At 49.4% G+C, this 21,299-nt stretch overlaps 1 protein-coding gene across 3 annotated transcripts in view; it reads right to left on the reverse strand.

Moving 5' to 3' along the window:
* Positions 1-20,434, reverse strand: part of FAM135B (family with sequence similarity 135 member B) — a 183,778-nt gene extending 163,344 nt beyond the window's left edge. For all 3 annotated transcript variants that reach the window (XM_029923764.1, XM_029923763.1, XM_029923765.1), the window contains exon 1: positions 20,342-20,434. In XM_029923764.1, coding sequence (XP_029779624.1) covers positions 20,342-20,418 — 77 coding nt within the window. In that variant the 5' untranslated portion in view covers positions 20,419-20,434. The remainder of the gene's footprint in view (positions 1-20,341) is intronic.
* Positions 20,435-21,299: the final 865 nt, after the last annotated feature.

Consider the following 21,299-nt stretch of genomic DNA (forward strand, 5'->3'; position numbering starts at 1 on the left):
GGAGCCTGGAGCCTGCTTCCGATTCTGTGTCTCCCTCTCTGTCTGCCCCTCCCCCACTCGCATTCTGCCCCTCTCTCAAAAATAAACAAACATTAAAAATTAAAAACAAAATAAAAAAATATAAGGACCCTCTGACAAAACTGGGAGAGTGGGGACGGGAGGGCCCAGGGACACGGGGAGGAGGCAGGGACAGGCTCTGTGGGAGGTGACATGGGCTGCATTGGGATGGCAGCAGTGAGGTGGTGCATGTAAGTCAGAGGCACTGCCTGGGGGGTAAGAAGGGTAAGGAGAGACACGAGAAGGAAGAGGGGTAAGAATGACTGAAGCCCAGGCCCGGGTGGCGGCCTGTTGTGACACCGTGGGGGAGAGATGCCCCCTAGGGCATGGAGGCCACGCACAGCCTGGCCCGGGCTCACCTTCCAGCGGCCACAGGAGACTTAGTGGGTTTTCCGGACTAAGGTGCCCGCACCCGGGGCCTCATTCCTTCTGCCCGCCCCTCCCCTGGCCTCTTTCCTTTCACTCAAATTCAACTATTTTCTAATTAACCTTCAAGTCTCCTCTCAAATGCTACTTCTTCCAAGAGCCTCTCCTGAGCCCTCAATCTAAACGAGGAGTCTCTTGTGATATTTCCACGGCCACCTGCACTTTACGTCACAACGCACATTCCAAGCTGACTTCGCTGCTGAGCAAACAGAGCTTAGGTATGAGGCGCCTGGGCGGCTCAGTCAGTGGAGCACCCGACTTTGTCTCAGGTCATGATCTCATGGTTCGTGGGTTTGTGCCCCATGTAGGGCTCTGTGCTGACAGCTCAGAGCCTGGAGCCTGCTTCAGATTCTGTGTCTCCCTCTCTCTCTCTGACCCTCCCCTGCTCACGCTGTCTCTCTATCTCTCAAAAATAAATAAAACATTTTTAAAAATTCTAAAGAGAAGGGAGCTTAGGTTGGACAGCCGTCTCTCCTACTGGGCTGATGCTCCATGAGAGCAGGGGCTGTTTGGCCTGGGTCACTCCCATGAGAGTGGCATCTGGACGTGTCTCAACTACATAGTAGACACTCAATAAATACCCCTTTGGGTTCAGAAAACCAACGGGGACAGTCAAAATATTTCAACCCAAATCACCCGCTTATCACCAGGCTTTGGTTGAGTGCCACGCTGTATCAGCCCTGGGCAGCGAGCCCGGGGAGCAGGAATTGAGGGGCCCCCAGGGGCCAGGCCCATGCAGTGCAAGGGGGAAGGTGGTCAGCATAAGTGGTAGAACACAGGAAGGCGTGAAGGAGGCTCCTGGCCCAGGCGAAGCCATCCGACGGCCTCCTGAGACAGGTGGCCTCAGAGAAAAGACTAGAAAGTCTGAGCAGGGTCTCCTGGGAGAATGTCACAGATGGACGGATGCTCCAAGCAGGGGCAGGGACAGGTGCGGAGCTCAGAGAGCGAGCAGCCTGCATGACTTCAGCTACGATATTTTGCTTTATTCTTTGTTGAAGACTGTTTGCTCATGTGTGAAACAGGAAAGATAATATCAGCTTCTGCAGGATAATTAAGTGAAATGATGTAGATAAAGGCCTGGCTCAATCCCTGGGATACAGCAGGGGCTAAGCTCAAGCTGGCTCATTTTCTTTTCCTATTGCCTGTTTGATCTGTGTGTGATCAGAGGAAGAACGAACAAACGAATGAATGAATATGTGACTAGATGGACGGACGGACTCAGGAGAGTTCCGTGGTTCCAGACGAGGAATCCATTCTGGAGGCTAAGATATCCCAAGTGGAGCCAGCAATATAACCATGTGCAGTTGACCCTTGAACATGGGGGATGGGGGGGTGCTGACCCCTGTGCAGTCAAAAATCCTCCTAAAACTTCTGACTTCCTATAAAATAACCACCCAGAACCCACTGTAGACTGGGGAAGTTTTACTGATCGTAAGGATGAACACACACTTGGCATGTTATGTGTACTGCATGCTGCATTCTGACAATAAAGCAAGTGAGAGCAGAGAAAATGTTATTAAGGACACCATTAGGAAGAGAAAAGACATTGGCGGTGCTGCGCTATACAGAATCCGTGTACCAAGGGACCTGTGTGCTCCAAGCCTGCCTTGCTCAAGGGCCAGCTGTACAGGAATGTGGAAGCCTTGCAGGAAGCCAGGGGCAGGTGTAAATTCTGGATGTGCCACCAAGCAGTAGCAGGGATCCCTCGGGCCATTTGTGTAATAACCACAATGATGATGACGATTAACAATGAGCAGAGAGCACATGTGTGTACTCAGGAACAGTAAACATTAATAATAAGCAGAGAGCACACGTGTGTACTCAGGAACAGTACACGTTAATAATGAGCAGAGAGCATGCGTGCATACCCAGGGGCAGTACACACACGTAATCTGTTGTCTGCAGTAGCCCTGGGAGGCAGGTCCTCTCATCATCTGTATTTTCGGATGTGGAGATAAACAAACCTGTCTGTGGTGACACTGCTCTGAGGTCTTGGGGCCAGGAGTTCATTCAGGCGCTCTGACATCCAAGCCCAAATCCTGGCCACTGACGAAATCTCTGAACCTCCTGGGTCCTCATCTGAGAAGTATTCTCACTCACATGATATGCCAAAGATGCAAACGACACCATCCTCTATGAAGTACTTAGTACGAATAGAAATGCCACCCCCCTCTTCCCCATGTCCTTACACAAAAGAAGGCTGCTGGCCAAGGAGAACACAGAGCAGTGCGCTATTTCCACTTGCTCATCGAATCCAACTCAGACCAAGCCTGCAGATCCAATGGATGGGAAGAAGGCAACTTGGGAGAAAGCACCACTCTCCAAGAGAGATATGCTCTGGAATGCCAGCATCACACCACCCGCCCCCACCCCCCCTGTGCGCATGCATCCGCACATGTGCGCACACCACATGATGTGGAAGGCAGAGAAATACTAGTGCAGAGAAGCACCTGTGCAGGAGTCTACAGCAGGCTGCCCACGTGGGACCCATGTTCCCCTGAACACACCTTGGGGTATTCCAGTTATGAGAGAGAAAAGGCCTCCGTGAGGCATCAGGAAATGGGACACGCGGAGGGGATTCTTCTGCCACCCGGCTGTCCAAGGACTGACAGGGCAAAGTCCCCTCAAACGTGCCCAGCTCGCTTATTCACGTATTCAGTGCACTGACCTGTGGGATACACAAGCTTCTTCTAGGACTGCCAGACCTCAGGCCCATCCCCCCCGGCAACCTTATGGTGTCCACTCTCCACAGGGTAATGCCCATGGTTTCGACATCCAAAGTCCTTGCAAGGTGACCCTCTTACCTCCCGGGGGCCATCACCCAGCACATGCCTGCCCCACCTGGGGTGGCCGCTCACTGCAGGTGGCCTGGGAAATTCCACAGCTTCAGCGTCACAAGTCCTGCATCCCTGGACCACTGTCAGTGCCGAGTAAAATCCAGGCAGAATCTACACAAAATTATCATTCCACCTACCCGTCACGCCCTTTTGTGTGCTTCCAAATCCTGTTCCCTCTATGCAAACTGGGAGATAGCACCCATTAGGGGCTGAATTGTGTCCCCTCAACAAAGATATATTCAAATCCTAACCCCCAGTACCTCAGAATGTGACCTGATTTGGAAATAGGCTCTTTACAGAGGTATTTAAGTTCAAGTGAGGCCATTAGGCGGGGCCCTAAGCCAATGACTGCTGTCCTTCTAGAGGGCGGAAACTTGGAAACCGAAACAGACATGCACAAGGGAAGGTGATGTGTGCAGACACAGGGAGGGCACCATGTAAAGACAGAGGCGGAAAAGGAAGGGATGCATCTGCCAAAAGACCACCAGCTGACCACCGGAAGCCAGGATGCAGTCTGGAACAGATTCTCCCTCCCAGCCTCAGAAAGGACCGACTCTGCCAGCACCTTGATCTCAGACTTTTGGACTCCAGGCCTGAGAGACAATGACCCTGTCTTGTAGAAGCCAACCAGTGTTTGGCCCTCCGTTGTGCAGCCCTGGGAAACCCACACACCACCAAGTCCTGAGGTTTACAAGTTACCTCTGACATGCTTTCCTGCTGGTCGTGGAAGGGACCCGGGACTCCTGGACATGACACTCGAGGTACCCATCACCCTGGGGCAGGGAATACACAGCCCCCTGTCCTGTGCTTTCAACCATGACCTTCACCTTGCTGTACCTTCCATTCAGCTAATACTTGATGAGCAACTATGATGAGCCAGGCCCCGTTACAGACACCTGACTGACAACAGAGAACGTGCCAAGCGTCCCTCCTTCCAGGAACTCATAGCCCGCGGTGGGTGTAAGGGGAAGGCAGATACCAACCAAAACCATCTAAATGGTGCCAGGTTAACAGTGTTCGTGGGGCTGGGAGAGCCAGCAGGGGTGGAGATGGGGGACTGCGGTTTTGGAGGAGGGATCAAGGAAGGTATTTCAAGTTGGATTTCCTGATACAGTCTCTCAGTTGGAGATCTGTGTGCAAACATGGAGTGAGGAGTGATCTCAGGAGCACCTGCCACGGGAGAGTGAGAACTGGCAGGTGGGAGAGATGGATGGATCAAGATATAACTGCAACCGGAGACTCGGTCAGTCCATGGGGGACCCAGAGCCTGGAATGGTCCATCACTGATGTCCCTGATGGGGGCCAGGAGGTCAGGCTTTTGTGGCACCCATCAACCAGTCACTGGGTGTCAGGAGCCCCAGAGTTGGGGAAAGGGGTGTGTGCAACTTTGGGCAAGGTGGAGATCTCCTAGCTAGGAAACCCCCCTGAGAAGGGCCCAACTGTGGGAGCCCAGCAGCCTGCCACACAGCTGGAGACCCTGGGCAGCATGTCATGGACCCGCCACAGAGGGGGGCCTCCGGCAGCAACCTAGAAGAGTCGAGGAGAACAGCACAAAGACTCTACTGAGGGATCATGCCTGGCACAATCAAGGAGCACCAGAGCGACCTCTGTGGAAGGAGGAACACGAAGGAGGGAAGAATAGCATCCATCCCAGGGACTCTGGCTTTGTTCACAGCAAACCAAAGGGATCTGGGAGAGCTGGAACATGGGAGCATCACTTTAGAAGGACCATCGGACTTCCACATTGTGATGGAGTAGGGATGGTCAAAGGTCGCATCAGGAAGATCTGACAGAGGAGACGGTAGTACAAATCCACATGAAACAGATGATGGCTTGAAGCAGGGCATTCGCAGTAGGGGGTGAGAAACGTCATTGTCGGGATGCATCTGGAAGGGACAGGAGTTCTGGCTGCAGTGACATGAGGAGGGAGGCAGAGGGAAGTCAAGGAGTGCTCTGCAATGTGCCTCTTGACAACCAGAGAATGGAGTTGCCATCAACCAAGGTGGGGTGACTGACGGAAGAGGATTGGGGGGCAGGGGGCTCATCAGGTGTTTGGTCTGGTGTTGCATGGACAGCAAGATGACAATTGGTCAAACTCCTGCTGGGCAAGTCTGAAGTCTGGAAGAGGGAAGGGGCTAATGACATCAACCAGGAAATCCATGGCACAGGGATGGTGTTTAAATGCAGGGCACTGGGTGACCCAGAAAGTGAGTGTCCATAGAGGGACACTGCCAATTTGACTGGTTAAAGTCTGTGATGTTGAATGGGATGGATTTTAATAAAAGGAAGGGTCACTTTGCCTTAAATCCCAACAACCATGCGCAGTGGTCTTCAACCTGCAGTCTATTCCTAGTACTCAGAAACTATGGCTCAGCCGACAGGTCCTGGGCCCCTGCTGGGACCCAAATATCTATTCATCTTCTATCCTGCTCCCCTCCCTCCCCTCTGCCTCTAAACACTTAAGGCTAAAGATTTATCTTCATTGGGACTGAGGAGCGATGGGAAGAAATCCCGTTTCACACCCCACGCCTATGTCTAATCCTTCTTGCCTGATCTGCTTCCTCAATAACCTGTGTTAGGGACCTTCCCAGATATACACAGGGTCCATTTCACTACTGTTCCTTATGGCTCCACTGCTCACTGAGTCATGGGAAGACAGAGATTACTGGGGGGGATTTGTGCTTTATACCAAGCTGGGAAATTGCTAATCAATAGGATTTGGAATGCAGGAGGAAACCTCTTTGTCACATAGCTCAGTAAATGTCTCCTGCATCATCGCTACCCTGTTCCTGGAAGTACCCTACCCTCACCGAGTATATATGAATTCAAACATACGTGTGCTAATTCCCTAATTCCAGGAGGGCACTGCTCCAATCTCTGCTCTACGCTTCAGCTAAATGACTTCCCGATCCAAATATGATCACCCCCCTGCTTAAAACACCCCATCCCCAGCCCTCCTGCACCGACTCCTCAAGAGAAAGTTCTGACTTCTTGGTACACTTTTGCCTCCCCCAGGGGCCCTCTGGGGACTCCTCCCAGCAGCATCAGTTCAGAGAGGCAGCGACTGGGGCATGGCCACCCCCGTCAGCTCTACATGGCTTGATCACACAGAACAGCACAGCTCAGGTCAGGAGGCCGGCGAGGGTTCCCTCTGCAGGGCTGGTGGCCAGCCGTCTGCACGCCAAGCTCTCAGGCTCCCATCATACAAACTGCTCTGACCAAAGCTGGCCTTGACCTCTGGAGGCCAAATTCAAGACCTTTTGGGTCTCCATATTCTTTGATCCATCTGCAAGACGTGGCCCTGAGGAGGCTCCCTCCCTCGGGCTCTCAGGTTTCTGCGTTTCATCACTTGTGCAATTTCTCCTCTCTCCTGGTGCCTCTGACACCCCCCCTCAACAGCTTTAGCTCAGACACTTTTGCATGTTTCTCCACCATCAAATGTATTTAAGTTGTGATTTTTTTCTTGGGGTCTGCCTTGCCAACGGAATAAAGAACAGTATTGAGAATCCTGGCTTTGCAGACGGACAGCCATGGATTCAAACCCTGACTCGCTACGAGACAGCCAGGTATCTCTGGGCCTCGGTTTACCCATCTGGGAGACGAGCTGGCTAGTTTACCTAGCTCACAGGGCCGTCAATAGCGCCGCGAGAGCTGATGGACGCAAGGTCCTGGCAGGCAGACTGATCTCCCCAAGTGTTACAAGGCCCTGAAGGACATGAGCCAGGCTCAGGTGCCCCGACGAATCCCAGCCCGGATTCCTGCCTGTCCGCTGCACTCGGCTCCCGTGCTGCCTCCGGACTCATGGACTCACATCACTGACCCCAACTGCCTGGTCCTCCGCTGCCTCAACCCTATCTGCTAATTCCCCCAAGGGAACAGCAGATTTGCACTGCAGTTCCTCTCTCCCTCTCAACATTACGTAAGAGGCCCCAATTCTTCTGACTCCACGGCGTCAGCATTTCCCAGGTGCTCTCCCTCTGAGCCACCCTTGCCACCTTCCTCATCTCCCCACCCTAACTATCCCTCCAAAGAGCCATGTCTACACCACCTGCAATCGCTAACTTCCTTAATGGAAACTGTCCCCCAGCTCTCTTTTATCTACAAGGTGCCATCCCGGCAGGATGCAGCCCAGGACACAACAGACCTGCCCTTTACCATGACCAGGGCTAGCCCCACTCCTCCCAGGCTAGGGACAAGCCTCCATGCAGCTGTCCTGAGCACCTGAGCACCCCTACACTTCCCAGGAGATGCCACGCTTTTGTTTCCAAGCCCTGGCACACACGGTCCTCAATGCCTGGGACTCCCTCCCACCTCTCACAGGTGACCTGTCCCGATGCCTCCCGCCTGAGGCGCTCCTTGCCCCTTCTTTGCTTTCCTGTTTGGGATTTCACTTTCTTGACTTGCATCCCCAACTCCCACAGTCACAGTGGATGACCTGAGTTCGTGGCTCTGTCTTTCTCATTGTTCTGCCCAGAGTTCCCAGGGCAGCACAGAGCCCAAAGTCCCCCAAATGAGTCAATCAGCAGGTTTATAAAATGCATAAAGAGAGGAAAGGGAAATCAGGCTGACCTGCTTTACTAGGGGCCCTGTGTATGGAAATCCTATGGGAGGGACACCACACATTCCCTCCTGAGAACAGCATTAGGGAAAGTTCTGATGGGAAAGGAAAACGGGGAGCAAATGCTCATCATTGAGGGTTCTATTTCGGGCAAGAACTTCTGTCAGAGAGGTGTGAATACATTTGGTGGAGAGAGTGCCTGGTGTGCCTGCCTGTCGCTGGCTGGAAGGAGTCATTCTCCTGTACGTCACCCTCTCCTTATGCAAGGCCATCCGGGCACCTGCGGGGCAGCAGGGAGAGGAAATCAGAGTATGATTTCCCCTCGAGTTTTGTTGATAGCAGAAGTTCAGGGTGTTTACGGAAGGGGTGAAAAAGACACCACAGCATCTGAACACCCATCCTGACCCAAGGGAAACGAACAGGCCTAGTGGGGTAAAGACAGGATGTCCAGACTCTGGGGTCCAAGAGAACCCCTCCCTCTGGCCACTGGCCACACGGGCACACCTGAGAAGACACTGAACCCACGTTAGCCCCACACCCTCTGTAATTTAGGGATAACACTACCTGTCAAATTATGGGGCTACAAAATTATCATCACTTTTGTAGTGACAGAAAATTTTAAAATTTTCCTCCCCAGTGAAATTCTGATGGAGTCTCGTGGGTTGAGATGGAGTTTGGGAGACAGTTTCATCAAATGAAACAAGAGAGTTGTTCAAAGAAAGCCTAGAACATCACCCTTGGGGGGATCACTGGATTGTGTTGACGAACACAAAGATTCTCCTGTTTTTAATTTTTATTGGTCTTTATTTTATTTTGAGAGACAGAGAGCAAGTGGGGGAGAGGCAGAGAGAGGGAGACACAGAATCCGCAGCAGGATCCAGGCTCTGAGCTGTCAGCACAGAACCCACCAGCTGGGAGATCATGACCTGAGCTGAAGTCGGACACTCAACCGACTGAGCCAGCCAGGCGTCTCAAGATGCACCTGTTTTTACGAAGAGCAGAAAAGAGCAGCCTTCTACTGGTGACTCCCCTTTCCCAGAAGTTCCCAAACAGTAACTTCACAGACCTGACATCAGCTGGTGGGAGGGCTGGAGCCCAGCTTCAGCTGCATGGACTTCCGGACTTCTGTGCTTCGTAAAAGCCCCACCCACCGAACAGGTGGCGATCTCCTGCCAGATGCCACAGGTCCCCAAGCAGAGCTAAATTCCTCAGAGCACCGCCCTCCCACAGGGGTTCAGGAGGAGCTGAGAAAGAGATGTGGGAGTGAGGACTTAGGCTGAATGTCATGTCCTTCCTCACCTTGCTGGGTGATAACAGCGCTTGGTCCAATACAGTATTAATCTCTACCAACATTTTCAGCAACTTCGAAGCACAAGAAGCAGCAAACTTTAGTCATTTTCAGGATAACTGGTTTATATTATCAAGAGTGAAAGAATTCCTATTTAAAAAAAAACAGGGAAAATAAAAATAGAGAATAAACTGGTCTATTACACTTTTGTAAAGGAAAACATATGTGCATATAGAATAGTGTTTGTCCAGTGAAAGAAAAGAAAGGAAGAAGAAGAGGGGGAGGAGGGGGAAGGGAGGGAGAGGGAGGGAGAGGGAGGTGGATGAGGGAGGAAGAGAGCAGGGGAGGGAGTCAGGGGGGTAGAGGAAGACAGGGAGGGGGAGGAGGAGGGAGGGGGACAATGGAAGGAAGGGAGGCAGAGGGAGAGCCAGGGGGACAGGAGAGGGAGGGGGAGAGAGGGAGGTAGAGGAAGAGGGAGGAGGAGGGAAGAGGAGGGGGGAGGAAGGAGATAGGGAATTTTGATTACAAACGTGACGTGTGTATCGTGAAAAATGAGGAACAGAACAAAGGTGAACTGTCACCACGATTCCTTCACCAGGCAAAAGCTGTCTCATGTGTGCATGTGTGTGTGCAACTGAACATTTAAAATTAGGACATTTGTTGAAATACACTGAAAAATTGCTTTTGAGCAATACTGGACAACAAAGGGAAGCAAACAGGAGCGCTTAAGGACCTCACTCCCTTACACCTTCTACTCTGACCCAGGATCTAGTCGAAGAACCTTCTAGAGAAGACACGTCTGCAGTTTACTGGACCTCTGTCGAGAACACCTCACGAGAGTTCCCCAAGCAATCATTTCTGTAGGAATGTGCAGTGCGTGTGGACGTTGCCGGAGGACACTGTGGCCCTTCCGCGCTACACGTGTGTGTGGGGTCAGCACACGTACACCTTAAACATCCAGAACATTATAGGTCGATTATGTCTCATCAGGGCTGGAAACCGAAATCAATGTGGTCACTTTGCAGACCCCACATAGGAGGTGAAGAACAGGAGGCAGACTTTCCCCCCTTGAGGCCAATACGAATCAGCACGAGTCCACTAGGTTTTCCACCAGCAACTTTAAAAAAAAAAGAAAGAAAGAAAGAAAAGAAACCTAAAACCAAGACAACTTCACCCCCTCCTGGGAGACTAGTGGTGGGGAGCATACAGCACCTGCTGAGGGGCGCCTGAGTGGCTCAGTGGTCGGTTGAACGTTTGACTCTTGATTTCAGCTCAGGTCATGATCTTACAGTTCATGGGTTCAAGCCCTGTGTGAGCTCTAAACTGACAATGCAGAGCCTGCTTGGGATTCTCTCTCTCCCTGTCTCTACCCCTTTCTCAAGCCCTCTCTCTCTCTCTCTCTCTCTCTCTCTCTCAAAATAAACAAACTTGAAAAAAAAAAAAAAGGCACCTGCTGAAAACCTGGAAAGGAAGGCCCAGTTCAGAGTCTGGCCAGATCAGCGCCCGTCTCAGGCCACCTCGGCCAGCACTGCAGGGCCCAGACCTCTGTCCACCTAGGAGCTTGACAGACGCGACCTCACTGGCTTCCAATAAGGATCCTGCAAAACCACTGAAGAAACAGAGACCAGAGGGTAGCACCTGGCCTGTGGGCACAGGGCCAATAACAGAAGACACAGAATCCGGATCCAGATTGGTGTCTGTGTTCATTCACTCTATCACCTTCCGGACCAGACACCTTTCGCTCGCCTGAGGGCCTGACCTTCTGCTCCTGTAACCACTTTGAGTTCAAAACTAGAAAGGGCCACGCTGCCCGGGGGCGTCTGCCTCTCTGATTTCCCCAGGGGAGAACCAGGCCCTGCGGGCAGCTCATCAGGGGCCTGTTAATGTCTACAGGCCACACTCAGCCCCCTGGATGGGTCTCTTCTTCCCAGACCTGCTGAGCATGTCCTCAAGCAGGACTTAGGAAAAGGCTTATTAAAGTAGCAGGCTCAAAAAGTCACAGATTCAAAGGCAAAAGAAGAAAAAAAATGACACAGGGCCATTGTTGACAGGAATGTGGATTTTCTAGAAAAATCATCCAGAATGTCCAACTACATAACCGTCATAGGAGAACTTCTAATAATGCCTTTTTATGGGGAGGTCAAATTTTTATTAAAACAATAATATGGAATTTTATTCTTAGCGACTGTGGAACATACCCACAATCCCCAGGCTAGATGGAGCCCTTGACTCTGAGTGATAAAAATCCCAAATCACGCTGATTTATACACAAGTAAAGGTCATCCGTGGGTTTGGACATGTGGAGAGCCACGGTGTAAGACCCTCCTCAGGTCAAGCTGACCCTACTGAAAAACTACCAACCATTCTTTCACTCTCCAACCATTTACTGCTTGAACAATTAAGGGTTGGGAAATTGAGCTCTGGGAGTCCTAAAATGTAACCCATACATTAAGGTTGACTTATTTTCTAAGATACTGTCACTGGATCCTGCCCTTTAACTGCAAAGTTCTCGCTTCCGTGCACCTGCTTCGCCTCCGCTTTGGACCTATGACTGGTCACTTCATATTTCTTCTAAGACAAAGACGTTTGTGTGTCGAAATACAATTGCTAATTACAGAATGCTGTAAACTATGATTGATGGCATATTCTGTCTTGCCAAAGCCCTTAAAACCCTGAGCTCCTGCTCAGCGGCGCTCTCTCCTGAGGACTTGCCAACACTCGGGAGGGGTGTTCGGCCGAACTAAAATAAACTTATTCACCGTCTCTCTTTGTGTCTGTGGGTTTCACTCTCGGTGACTCGCTTCAGGAGGCAAAGTAACAACAGGACCAAAATATATTATATCCATGGCTTCCGTGGTGTGAAAATCATACCCACTGACCACTCACTCCTCAGGGCACTGGCCCCGTCTCTTGCTGCAGAGCCAAAGCCCTGGGGACGCTCGCCTGGTGTGTTCACAGCCCCCAACTCCCTGAGCCATGGTGGCCTCCCCTCTACCCGGGAAAGCTGAACATCCAGTGGGGGCTCTCAACCATTTATAATCCCAACCTCCCCTTCAAAAGTGAGGGGATGAATGGAAAGGATGGCACCATATTTTAATAAGAGAAGTGAAGAAAACGATTGTTTCTGACAGAACCAGACAAATCAATTAATTGATCTCTGGCAAGTAAAGACGATTGTATTTCTGAGTCTATTAAGGCACATCAGGGCTGGTTAACTCATTTCACAGGGAGCTGGCTGTCGTTGGCCATTAAGTAAGGTGGGGACATCGAGGCATAAACACAAGGTGGCATTGTCTTCCAGGAGCCCCTTGACTTCCAACTCAACTGTGTTCACTCTGGTAGAGAAAAGGCATGTGAGTTGGTTCAGAGTGGTTTTCAATCCTAAGAGTTCCATGAGTGTCTGACCTTAGACATCAGATCTGATAATACTGATTGCAGGTCGTTTTGTGCAACTCTTCTGTGGTATGACAGAATTTATCTGTAATCATCTACAACCTCTGGGCAGAAAATCTTCTAAGTGATATTGTAGAGAAGGTGTGGAGGAAAGGCCTGGAGATGAATCTGAATGTCAGGTTAAATCTTCGCTCAGAAAGAAAGTCAGTTTGATGTAGAACTTTGTCTGAATCAAGATTTAAAATGAAGTCTGAGTACATTTTCAAGGACAAATGTTAGCTCCTTTTCAGCAAACAATAATGGGAATGAAGGTTCACAATCTCATAAATAGGTATAAACAACATATAATAAATTGATGACTTAGGATAGTCACATAATGGGTTTATACCTAGTTGTTCACTTAAGAATTTCCTTACGAGAAAATTGTTGTAAATGAAATGAGACCTTGCCTTCTGCTTTCTGGCTTCCAGAATCCACAATGGGAAGCTAACGAGGAATTTCCATGGGTCCGTGAGCAAAAGGCTAACGTGCAAAGCTAGGCAAGGTCCAGTCTCCTCTTGGGGAAAGGCAGATGCCACAGCCCTGCGATGAAATAAGGGACCTGGGTCTGATTTCTTTGGACAAACAGGTCTCAAAGCGAGGCTGAGGGTCCTCGATGTGGGGACTCTTTACTTGGTCTCACCCAGTCAGTCTCCACCTGGGAACACCTGGGAAACTTTACAAGGGCTGATGCCTGGGGTCTCACCCCAGAAATTATTTATAAGTCTGGAGGGCAGTTTCTTGGGTTCTGCAGATGATTCCAGCACATGGCCTAGCCTGACACTGTCACAGAAACATCCTATGCTGTTCAACCAGACTCACCTGGAGAACATGTGAAAACATGGTTTCCTGAGCCTCATAGCCAGTGATCCTGACTTGGTATATCTGAGTCAAGACCAAAAATCTGCATCTCTAACAGTAGCATAATGGTGACACCAGTCACATGTTGAGGTGCATTGATTTAAATAGTGCATTGGGTGGGGGCGGGTAGGCGCCTAGGGGGCTCAATCAGTTGAGTGTCTGACTTTGGCTCAGGTCAGGAATCTCATGGTTCATGGGACCAGGCTCTGTGCTGCCAGCAAGGAGCCTGCTTTGGATCCTCTGTCCATCTACTTCTCTGCTCTTCCCCACCACGTGCACACACTCTCTTTCTCTCTCTCTCAAAAATAAATAAACATTAAAAAAATAAATGGTACATTAGGAATTAGGAATAGTTTTCTCATTACTAATATCATTTAATAATGATCCTGAGCTGCAGGAAGTTCTGAAAGCAGCAGAAAGTTCAACCAAAGCAAACACAAGGTATGATCAATCCCCTAGGAGGCACCAGGCCCTGGACTTGGCTGGCCACCAGCCATATAAAGTCACATCGGATCAGGTTCTCACCCTTAAGGAGCTTAAGGTCACTTGACAAGAAGACAAAGCCGGAAAGGACAACCAGTGTTATCTCAGCACATCTGTGACACTGACATTGACACCACTGTGGTGGCCAGTCCAACGGGAGCCTGGCTGCCATAAGTTCTACGATCCCCCTCTGGCCCCTTCTTACTGTTCACTTCACCGTGGCCTTCCCGGTTGGCCCTGCTTCCCAACACCAGTGAGCCATTCTGCGGTCCTGCCCTCCCAGGTCCACGGCTGACTCTGTGCAGTCTACTCCCAGGAGCCCTCCTCTGACTCTGGCCACAGACCGGCTTTGCTCTGATGTTTCTCTGCACAGCACCTCAACCTGTCTTTGTCACAGAACTTTTCCCACACCGTGGTCACTTCCTATGCGTGTGTCTGCCTCCCTCATCAGCTGGTAAACACACTCTGTGGCACACACACTCCCATCGCCATCTTTCTAGAACCTATTACACTAGCATATGCTTACTGGTGTTTAGAGGAATGACCGTGTGAGTGGATCGCAGAATAAAACAAGAGAGACAGACTTTAAGAACATGGGAGCGAGGGGGTCATAAAAACTGGGCTGAATGCAGTAGGTAAATATCAGTGTGCAGAAATCGTTTGGACGGGAGGTCATACTTCAGGTGGAGCTTAGCAGGGTAGATTTTTCAAGGTAGATATTAGAAGGGCAAGGGTCAAGAATGATCTGAGCACAGACAATAAGGTACAGAAGTTTAAGGTCAAACTATTGAGGTGTTGAGCAGTAAGCTGGGTGGGAGCGCAAGCCAGCTGGAGGGCTGGAAACAGGAAGGCAAGGCAGTCACACCAACCCTTTTGGTGGTGACTCCATTAATAATGTTAAGGAAAAACAAGAGGCAAGGATTTATGGGTAGTAGTGACAATTTAGATAGTATCTTCTAGATACTAGGCACCATGCTAGGTGCCTACGTATATTAATTAATGCAATTAACACTGCAAGACTTCTGATTACCCCACAAGACTGTGTCATCGCCACTTTACAGGTGACAAAATGGTAGCTCACAGCATTCTAAAAGGATATTCTCACCCTCTCAGAGCTTACAGGTGGCAAAAGCTGGCTTCACATTCAGGGCTGACCCCCAGGCTAGGCTCCCCAGTGCCTCCCTGCCTTTTTGTCAGGATGAGTCTTGCTGCCAAGCACAGTTGACAATTCATAATGTTTGCTGACCCATGTCAGGAGATGCTTTTCCTTTGAGAATTTTCTTCAGTCAATGTAGACTTTGGATAAATGCAAGTTGACTGTTTGCTCAAAGCAAACATCACCCAGAGGCAACATGCATGCTGGGACCAGAAAAACCATCCACATAAGTAAATGTTCTAGAAGCAAGTAATCCCTGATCGGGACAAAATCTGGAGCAATATTCTCAGTTCTGCATCCCGTGGTTCTGAGACAGCATCTCACAGGGCAGTGATGCTCTGGGACATTGGGATGGAGCTACAGGGGGCATTTCTCATCCCCCGGAGAAATGGCCAGAATTTGGATGGCCACAGTCAAGTTCAGCCTGAGGAAGGGCATGCTCCTTCTTCTGCAACCCCCAACTCTAATGTCTACCTCCTGGGGAGTCTTGAGACACCTCCTCACACCCCTAACATGGGCCAGCCTCCCCATTTGCTGCCTTCCTCTTCTTTAATGGCCTGTGGAAACCCTCACTTTCTTTTCTGTAGTGGGCACCTGGGGCTGGGCTTTGATCGCGGTCATCACTCCCCCAAGGAGTGTTTGCTGGTAAAGTAACTACATCTCATGGGGAGCACAGCCCCTGCAGGATTCAGAGCAGGGAAAATCCTTAGCAATTGCACACCACAGACCACACCTGTCAGGGTCCACTCTGGCAGATCCAGAATCCTGGCTGGCACCACGTCTAGCCTGTCCATGACTCCCTGCAGCCTGGGCTCAGGGGACTGGGGGCTCTTAAGTTCAAGATCCCATTGCTGACGGGTCCCTAAAGATCTTAGCACCCACTCCATCCCTGTAAGAGGTCTGACTGCCTTCATCCAAATGATGCCCCTGCTTGTTCATGGCCATAGATGCTAGGAGGCTGACCCTCCAGCAAGCTCATTTCCAAGATAACGCCCTCATCCACATCAACAGCTCAACACCACACAGAGTGCTAGCATGAAGAGCCGGAAGAAATCTGTGAGAGCCCTTGTCCCACTAGACCGGTGGTCACCAAGTGCCAATTATTTCAGTAAAGACGTCTTCAAGCACACAACCCACTATATGCATATTTATTTACAATCACACACACATACAGTTGTATACTCCTATGTGATGTGCATTTTAAGTATAGAAAACAGTCTTCATAAAGATGAGAGAAGGAATGTAATAATCCATGTTTTAAAAAAGTAATTACTTCACTCAGCATGACACCCTCAAGGTCCATCCACTTTCCTACAAAGGGCCATATGTCATTCCCTCTCATTGCCATGTAGTCCTCCATCGTGAATATATACCACATCTTCTTGATCCTTTTATATTAAAGAAACACATACCCTTTTTGCTCTTGCTAAAAATAAACATATTGTAGTGATTCAATGTTCTGGCTTTAATTTAGACTGATTAAATAGTAGACTTTGGTGGTGAGTGCGGGGCTACCCAAAATGTCTCCCTAAAACACAGGGATCTAAAGGTCATAGGCTTGCTGAGCAAGTTATGGTTTCCACACTTGCCCTATAACCCCCTTAACCAACTGCACGGGGCTCTCTTCGAGTTCTGGATGCGTCCCTTGAAACGTCTTGCTAATGGAGATTATTTCATACGAGACACCATCAACACCTGAAGGTCCAGAGTACAATCCACAGGAGGTGCATGGTGAACAATGACAGTGACCAATCCATATATCAATTTGTTGTCTTAAATAAGTTCAAATTTCCCAGTCCCTTATTTTGGAATCTGATCAACCTGTCATTCCACCTCCGTGTGTGCGAACAGGCTTGTGCAGGAGAGAACCAGTGTGATCCTGTCACTCCTGCTGTTTGCTATGCTTTAATCTTTAATACTACCTTCAATTCATGACTGCCTTGCAACATTTGTTTGGAAGTCACTTGCTATTCTGTGAGGGCTGGCGCGGTTAAAGGCAGAAAACAATTTACAGGTGTGGGTGACTGCGCAGTCAAAACTGCAGTATTTTGCACCGTGAGGCTGATGTCTTCAGCTCCTGTGTGCTGGGGCACACCCTCTTTTATTTGATGCTGGAGTTACTAAGCGGGATTCATATGCCGTGTGGACACAATGTGGTTTCCGGGGCAGTCTGGATTCTAATTATTAACAAAGCTTGATTTCTCTCTTACTTTTGATTCAAACCATCATAAGCAAAAATTTTAGTATTTTCTTCCCACATCTTGATGGGTGTTTTGTGCAGCCCTGGGAAGAAGGCAGCCCACTTTGGAGACCAGGCTTAGTTATCAGATAACGCAATGCAGCCCCAGGTCCCCACTCTGCTAGGTTAGAGCTGGGTACCGTTCTGCCATCCTGATCCCAGCTACCTGTCAGTCAAAATAAAGATAGTATCATTCATTCTCTGGTTGATCATGAGGATTTAGGAGATGATAAATAGAAGCATCTGACACTATGATAGACACATGACATTATCAAAAACACTTCCTTTCTTGTAAATGTAGAATCTGAAAAGCAGAGCAGAAAGAGGTAGCATAGGAGCTCCAAGAAGCAGTAACTAAGCCAGGACCCAGGAGGTCTGGCCCCCACACCTAGACTCTTCTCGCTTCACCATACGCCTCCTGGTCAAGTGAGGAGGGGCAGGCCAGTGGTGGTGAGCTGGTGCACGGAGCTTTGTTCCCTCAAAATCCAGCTCCAGAACCCCTAGGCTCCATTCCCAGAACACAGTTGGTCCCACAATCATTTCGTTTTCCACTCACCATCTGATTCGGGGCACCTACAAACACGGCTCGGCCACTCAATTTCACCTTATGTAAGAAGGGACCATAACATACAAGAAGCACTTGAAGCATTAATTTCAGTCTCCTTTTGAACCTGGGCACTCGTCTGGGGTGACAAGATTGTCAGAGTGCACGCAGATCCTTCCAGCTCCACCAAGAGACTGTCTCTATTTCTCCACCCTGACTCCAGACTCTTTTGCGCCTGGCTTTGGCCAGCAGGAGGCCACGGAAAGCACCCCGGGCATGCCTGAGGACTGCTGGCAAGAGGCTGTGTGTCTTTCCTCGCCTGCTTGGAGGACCCACCTGCCAGGCAGATAAGCCCAGCTCGTCTGCTGCCTCCAGCATTTGGATTTTCCACTTGGCAAGACAAATAAAGAAAATCCTTTCCTCATTAATCCAAAATGCCCTGCAGTCTGCTCCCGCTTGGTAGAACCTTCCTGACTGGAGCCCAGCTCAAATTGACTGCCTTCCCTCAGATTCCTGAGCTAAATCAAAATCTGTTGTTTAAGCCTCTAAGGTGTAAAGCGGTTGCTTATGTAACAAAAACAAACTATTAGAGGGAACTGTTTAAAAGCACAAAGCTGACCAAAATCAAAATGGCTACACTAATGCTTTGGGAAAGTTCAATTTTTAAAGTAACCTTTCCCTGTCTTCCACAAGCCTCCACTCCTCCCTTCTTTGGTTTCAGGAATTTGGTACCAACCCTGAAAAAGTCCAAGGACTAAGGAGACCGGCAGCACATACTCCATTCCTGTCAAAACCAGCTAGATTCTGTACCTCCCTATAAAACACCCCAGCCCCGTCCTCCGGGAAGACTTGCAGTTTTTTGAAGGCCATAGCCTGCTTCAGCCTCGTTTGCCCAGCAAAGCAATAAAGCTATTCTTCCTTTTTAGCCCAAACTCTGTCTTCGAGTTATATTTTGGCTCCGGAGCACGGAGTGGTTTTCCACAACATAGATGCCTCCTGTTTGGCTCTGTTAACTGGAACACATCACTGACTCAGTTTCCAGAACATCGGCATCCTTGCCTACAACCAGGGAAAGGAGTAGCCGCCACTGTGAGTATAAGGTCCTGGCCTGGGCCTGGATGCTTTAGGTAAGCATTCCACCTCGTTACTATTTACAGTGTGACCCTGAGAGGCAAGTCTATCATGACGACCTAATGAGGTTGTACGCGTGAAACACCAAACCCAGATGTCCTCAAACACTGCAAGCAACTACATTCTCATCCTGTATATAAAGAGGACATCAGGGGTGCCTGGGTGGCTCAGTCATTTAAGAGTCTGTCTGACTTCAGATCAGGTCATGTTCTCATAGGTCGTGGGTTCGAGCCCCGCGTCAGGGTCTGTGCTGAAAGCCTAGCTCAGAGCCTAGAGCTTGACTTTGGATTCTGTGTCTCCCTCTCTCTGACCCTCCCCTGCTCACACTGTCTCTCTCTCTCTCTCCAAAGAGGACATCATACATTTTCAGTTTTTGTGAGTTTGAGGCACAGGTTTTACGATATGCAATTTTGGGGAGACAGCCCTGAGACATGCTGATCCTACAGACACCTCTATTATCAGAGCCACCCAGGCAAGCTCAAACTGACTAGCGTGTGCAACAGGAAGAGAAACTCAGAAGAGAGAAGATGGAGGAGAGTGCAGGAAGGAGGGAGACATTCATGCTCTCAGGTTTCTGTCAACATATGGATGGTTTACAACTGCACTTGGGTTTTACATTTGGCAGGAAAAATAATGAAAATCCTTCCCTCGTGAATCTAAATGCCCTATGACCTGTCCTATCACCTCCACTTCACATCAGGGAAAGTACAAATAAACACACACGTGGGGCACCTGCATGGCTCAGTCGGTGAAGCATCCGATTTCAGCTCAGGTCATGATCTCATGGTCTGTGAGTTCAAGCCCCGTGTTGGGCTCTGTGCTGACAGCTCAGAGCTTGGAGCTGCTTCAGATTCTGTCTCCTTCTCTCTCTGCCCCTACCCCACTCACACTCTGTCTTTCTCTGCCTCTCAAAAATGAATAAATGTTTAAAAAATTAAATACACACACATATGCACATGACTCTGAACAACAGTGAGGTCCAGGGCACCCACTCACCTCCATGCGGTCAAAAATCATGTAGGACTTTGGACTCTCGAAAAACTTAACCACTAATAGTCTTCTGTTGACCAGAAGCCTTACTGATAATTGATAATAGTCAACTGCACATATTTTGTACATTGTATATATGATACACTATATTCTAATGCTAAAGTAAGCTAGAGAAGAAAAATGTTATTAAGGAAAGGATAGAGAAATGATATTCACAGTACTATACTGTATTTAAAAATCCAAGTGCTGTGGACCTGCACATGTCAAACATGGGTGGTTCCAGGATCAACGATGCATGTATACACACACACACACATAGAAACAGTGACACATACTCACCCTCTCTGAAAGAGATCCACATTGTAAAATTTATGTAGCTCTACAGAAAACTCAACCGTTCCTTGTACTTCAGACATGATCTTTCTGGTTCATTACCTGAAAAACCAGAGAGAAATAAACAGCTTGAGATCATGTCAGCCAAAAACAGAGAGCCTGGGCTTCCACAAGGGGAACCCGAGTATCTGACCCATGGGGACCACAGTGTGTCTGCTGGATGTCATCGCCCAGAGGTTCCTTTTATAGGAAAAGATGCGGAGAGAGGAAGACACACTTCATGTCACTCGGCTCACACCTGGAAGGACCGGACTTGAACCCAGTCATCCTCACCCTAAAGCGGGCTAGTCTACTGCCCTGGCTTATCTTCGGGGCCATGGAGGTAACAGCATCTCAGGGATGAGCACGTAGTTCACGGCCAATGAGGCTACAATGCCTCTACCCGTGTCCCTGCTCTCTGCCTGTGTCCCTGAACTTCTCCTTATCTGTAACATGAGCCCTGATAACGGCACGAAGCTCACAGCTGATGGGCGGATTAAATGAGTCTACCGCAAAGAGCACTTTGCACACGCCCCGACATGCATAATGATTAATAACAGCGTTCGAAAACAGCTTTATCGTTGTTGGTAGAAATCCCATCTCTACAGTGCTGAGGCGCCCGGGGTGGCACAGACAGATGTGCTGGCTCCCAAGCACGGGAGGCAGAGGGAGCGGGCACTGTCGCCAAGCAGATGCTGAACCCAATTTGACAGAACACTAATTTTCCAAGCTAGAAAACCGTAGGGCCAATAACAAGAGGGCTGGGTGGGGAAGACGGGAGGAACAAAATTAAAATAGTCCAGGTCTTGGTTTACCATAGGAAGACTCAAGGCAGGCTGAATTTTTTTAGACACCAATGATTTGTATGAATGGAAAGAAAGTGACTTTTAGGGAGCACCCACTGTATTCTTGGTGCTGCATAAAG

The sequence above is a fragment of the Suricata suricatta genome, chromosome 15 (assembly GCF_006229205.1).
Source record: "Suricata suricatta isolate VVHF042 chromosome 15, meerkat_22Aug2017_6uvM2_HiC, whole genome shotgun sequence".
Lineage (NCBI taxonomy): Eukaryota > Metazoa > Chordata > Mammalia > Carnivora > Herpestidae > Suricata > Suricata suricatta.